Source organism: Tachypleus tridentatus, chromosome 9, assembly GCF_004210375.1.
Source record: "Tachypleus tridentatus isolate NWPU-2018 chromosome 9, ASM421037v1, whole genome shotgun sequence".
Taxonomy (NCBI): domain Eukaryota; kingdom Metazoa; phylum Arthropoda; class Merostomata; order Xiphosura; family Limulidae; genus Tachypleus; species Tachypleus tridentatus.
In genome coordinates, this window is record NC_134833.1 from 154,656,823 (window position 1) to 154,661,938 (window position 5,116).

The 5,116-nt window shown below is 31.6% G+C and overlaps 1 protein-coding gene across 1 annotated transcript in view; it reads left to right on the forward strand.

The window, feature by feature from the left end:
* The window catches only part of LOC143227530 (uncharacterized), a 12,690-nt gene continuing 7,574 nt past the window's right edge, over positions 1 to 5,116 (forward strand). Inside the window, exons 1-2 of the mRNA XM_076458970.1 lie at positions 1 to 42; positions 1,969 to 2,082. Of these exons, the coding sequence (XP_076315085.1) occupies positions 1 to 42; positions 1,969 to 2,082 (156 nt within the window). The remainder of the gene's footprint in view (positions 43 to 1,968; positions 2,083 to 5,116) is intronic.

Consider the following 5,116-nt stretch of genomic DNA (forward strand, 5'->3'; position numbering starts at 1 on the left):
ATGGACCAAAGGTCCCTTGCTTTCCCTACACACTATGCTGTGGTATAAACCTTCTCTTTACTTGTGACACATTATCATAGTATTATCCTTATAACCTTCTCTTTAGTTGACACATTATCATAGTATTATCATTATAACCTTCTCTTTAGTTGACACATTATCATAGTCTTATCCTTATAACCTTCTCTTTAGTTGACACATTATCATTATATCATTCTTATAACCTTCTTTTTACCTCTAACACCAAATCATTGTTTCATCTTTATAACATTTTCTTCTGAAAATTAGCACTGTATCTTCTATTACAATATAATCTTCACTGTACTTGTAATGCAGTATCATTGTATCATCTTTATAATCTTCTGTGAATTCCTAAATATTAACATTGTAGTTTCATTATTATCTTATCTTTATTTATGACACATTCTTACAGCCTCCTCTTTACTTCTAAATATTAACATTGTATCTTTATATATAACCTTTTCTGTACTTGTAACACAATATCATTGTATCATTCTTACAATATTCTATTCTAACATAATTTTTTATCATCCTTATAATATCCTCTTTACTTGTAACAACATATCATTGTATCATTCCTATAACCTTCTCTTCTAACATAATATTTTATCATCCTTATAATATCCTCTTTACTTGTAACAACATATCATTGTATCATTCTTACAACATTCTATTCTAACATAATATTTTATCATCCTTATAATATCCTCTTTACTTGTAACAACATATCATTGTATTATTCCTATAACCTTCTCTTCTAACATAATATTTTATCATCCTTATAATATCCTCTTTACTTGTAACAACATATTGTATCATTCTTACAACATTCTCTTCTAACATAATATTTTATCATCCTTATAATATCCTCTTTACTTGTAACACAATATCATTGTATCATTCCTATAACCTTCTCTTTATTTGTAACACAATTATCAAACTTAGGTTTAACTAGTAATTTAATCATAGTACTGAGTGTTTATTTTAATTCTACAAATAATACAATAGTTAACCATTCCCAGTTTGTTAGATGTGATGGGTACAACAAGTTTTATTTGAGAACTTGAGACTACTATGCATGTTTAAGGAAGCTAGTAGTGAGAATGTTGAATTTACATGTAGAGTTTGTAAGTTGAAGGTTATCCTAACTAAAGTTGAGGAAATAGTAGTATAAACTGTGTGAAATGACAACAGGACTTCAAGAGGAGCTAAGATTTTAAATACAAGGTTTTATATCAACTAAGATTAACAATGACAACTAGTTAGAAAGTGTAGTATTGGAGTTAAAAATAGTGAAGTTACGTGTAAAGACTGTATTCTACTGAGCAGCAGACTTCAGCCCTTGACTTACGTAGACAAGGAACAGTTCGAGGAATATAGAATAATGTGGATTATGAAGTTAAACATGTTATAGTTATATTCTATTGAGCAGCAGACTTCAGCCCTTGACTTACGTAGACAAGGAACAGTTGGAGGAATATAGAATAATGTGGATTATGAAGTTAAACAGGTTATAGCTATATTCTACTGAGCAGCAGACTTCAGCCCTTTACTTACATAGACAAGGAACAGTTGGAGGAATATAGAATAATGTGGATTATGAAGTTAAACAGGTTATAGCTATATTCTACTGAGCAGCAGACTTCAGCCCTTGACTTACGTAGACAAGGAACAGTTGGAGGAATATAGAATAATGTGGATTATGAAGTTAAACAGGTTATAGTTATATTCTACTGAGCAGCAGACTTCAGTCCTTGACTTACGTAGACAAGGAACAGTTGGAGGAATATAGAATAATGTGGATTATGAAGTTAAACAGGTTATAGTTATATTCTACTGAGCAGCAGACTTCAACCCTTGACTTACGTAGACAAGGAACAGTTGGAGGAATATAGAATAATGTGGATTATGAAGTTAAACAGGTTATAGTTATATTCTACTGAGCAGCAGACTTCAACCCTTGACTTACGTAGACAAGGAACAGTTGAAGGAATATACAATAACGCGGATTATGAAGTTAAACAGGTTATAGCTATAGGTGATTCCTTGACACAGCATGTGGTTAGAATAATCTGTGGGGTAAACTGGGAGAAGAGTTAAATTATGTTACCCTGGGGCACAGGTGGAAAATATTACTGACAGAACAAGAGATAAAAGTGGACTAGCAACGATGCAGTTTTTGTTGTTCATGTAGGGACTAACGATATAGTGAATTTTGTCAGGGATACTGCCAAGAATTAATTGTGAAGATAAGATTTTGAGTAGGTCCCTAGGTTAAATGTTAGTCTGAAATTAATGTGCAAAGAAGGGCAGGTTAGCTGATATTATTTAAATTGTAAGGGAAGTTTTAAACTAGGACTAGATATTGGTGAGGGAAAAGATAAACTAAATGTAACAAAACTGAGATGTACAGGAAAGTTTAGCATAGGAAATCAGTATAAAAACAGTTATAAAAATAGGCTTAATTGTTACTACTGTAATGCTGAGAAGTATGACAGATAAAACAGATGACTTTAGGGCACTGGTATGAATAGAATATTTTGACATAAAGGGAATAACTGAAACATGGTTAAAGGTAGATAATTTTGATGACATAAATGTCTTTGAAATAAATGGTTATTGGTTATTTACTAAGAACAGAGTAGTAAACAGAGGGGAGAAGTGGCCCTCTATGTAAAGTATGGTTACATCCTGTTGAAGTTGAGAATATTAAGGATAATAAAAAAGATACTGAATCTATTTGTGTTTCTTTTAGTAGATATCAAGGGAAAAAGCTCTTAACAGGAATTTGTTACAGACCATCAGAGGAAATTAGTGAGAAACTTTACAGTGAGATTAGGATTTCAACTATTAATGAAGTCATAATTATGGGTGGGTTTAATTTCAGATATAGTTAGTGGAAGGTACCAGAGTCAAACCATGGTGGAGTAAGGTTTCTGTTCAAAATGGATTTCTTCACTAACTGGTCAAGGAACCAACTAGAAATATTATTTTAGATTTATTGTTAACTTGTAATAGAGAAGTGGTTCAGAGGGTGGAAGCTGGGGGACACTTACTTACAAGTGATTATTACTGTGTTTACCTTTGCTGTACATGTAAATTAGGAATAATATTTTGTAATATTTTGATTGCATATTTAAAAAAATAATAAATTTTGAGAGGATGCAACAAGAATTTGGAGACACAAGCAAATGCTGAAAACGTTTTAATATTCAAAATAAATATACTCCTTACAGAAAGAAAAATATAGCTGTAAGTAAAGAAACCAGGGTTGCTCACAAAGGGTACAAGAGATCAAATTAAAGAAAAGCATCACAAATTTAATAACTTTAAATTGACTGGTGTGACAGGAGATTTAGAAGATTATAGTTGGTCAAATAGAAAATTAGGATATCAAAAATTTATGAGAAAAGGTTGGTTGAAAGTGTGAACACTTACAGTAAGGAATTCTTGATATACGTTATGTGTAAACAAAATGTTAGGATGGAGATAAGCTCCTTGAGGGCTGATAAAGGAAAGCTTGTATCTGATGATTATAAAATAGCTAGGTTATTAAATTCAGCTTTTTTTCAGCTTTTACTAATGAAGACTCGAGCAACTGATAGATGAAAACAAAGTTGAACATTTCTGAGCTTCTTAAATAAAATTGGGAAATTTAAAGAATGATAAGGTTCCTGCACCAGGTAGTATTTACCCAAGGGTTTTAAACAGGTCAAGGATTGGATGTGCAAACCAGTTACAACAATTTTCTGGAAGCCCTTTAAAAGTGGACAAGTCCCAATAGAATGAAAATTAGCTAATGTCTCTCCAGTTCTCAAGGGAGGTTAAGAGAAGTTATCCAGATAATTGTAGGCCTGTGGGAAAAGTTTAAGATACTTTGCAAAATTATTCAACAAAGTTTAGAATTTTATTGTGGTTTCAATAAGGGAAAATCTTTACTTGCAAATCTTTTGTTATGCTTCGAAAATGTTACTGATGGTGTATCTGTATGAAGGAATGGTCAGTGGGTTACATTTATTAGCAGTATTAAGGTCTAGGACGATGCTGCTTTACAAAAGGATTTTGATCATCTAGTGAGATGGACATATAAACAGCATATGGGTTTTAGTTATGTCACAAGATACTGCATGTGGGTTATCTTAATTTTAATTATAATTAGACTGGAATAACCTTCACCATATCATGAAGAAAAAGGATATTTGTGTAATAGTTCATCACTCTCTAAAGCCATTTAAGCAGTGTACTGTTCCTAGTGTGAGGACATAGGATTTTAGGTTGTGTCTACAGAAATATTGAATACAAGTCTAAAGAGGTTATACTTTTATTATTTAAGTCACTGCTTAGGCCACATTTGAAGTATTGTGTGTTCAGTCATGGGCTCCTTACCTTAGTAAAGCCCTGAATTGTTGGAAAGAGTTACTAGGATGATGATTGGGAATGAGGAATTTTCAGTTAAGGAGATATTAATATCCTAAAAATTGTTTTATCAAAAGAAGAAGTAAGGGGAATCTGATTGAATTGTTTAAGATTTTAAAAGGAATTAATAATGTTCATACTTAACAACAAGAATTATAGAACTAGAGGACAAAAATACAGGTTTAGACCATCTTCAACAAAACAGTTTTACTTTTAGAAATAGGGTGGTTGGCTTATGGAAGGAGTTACCTTCAGATGTTGTGGAGTCAGTAAATTTAAGTGTTTAAAAGAAAGCTTTAAAGATATGAATGATAAGGTCTGGCTTTAATTTGTTTTATTTAATAGTTTTAATTTGGCTTAGAGAATAGGATAATTGAGATGGGCCAACATGTCCCTTGCTGACCCTAAACATTGTTATAACCTTCTCTTTATTTGTAACACAATATCATTGTACCCATACAACAGTCTCTGTACTTGTAAAACTATCATTGTTATTGTCATCTGTGTGTACTTTAAATCATTATTGTTATAACAATCTTTTCTTTATAACAATAAGTAGTGATATCAGAATGCACTTAAATGACAAAACCTAACATTTAACAAGAACAATGGCTAGCCATTACAATTCAGTATAGTTTCCAAATTACTGTCTTACAAAGTACACTCACTAAGATATTTT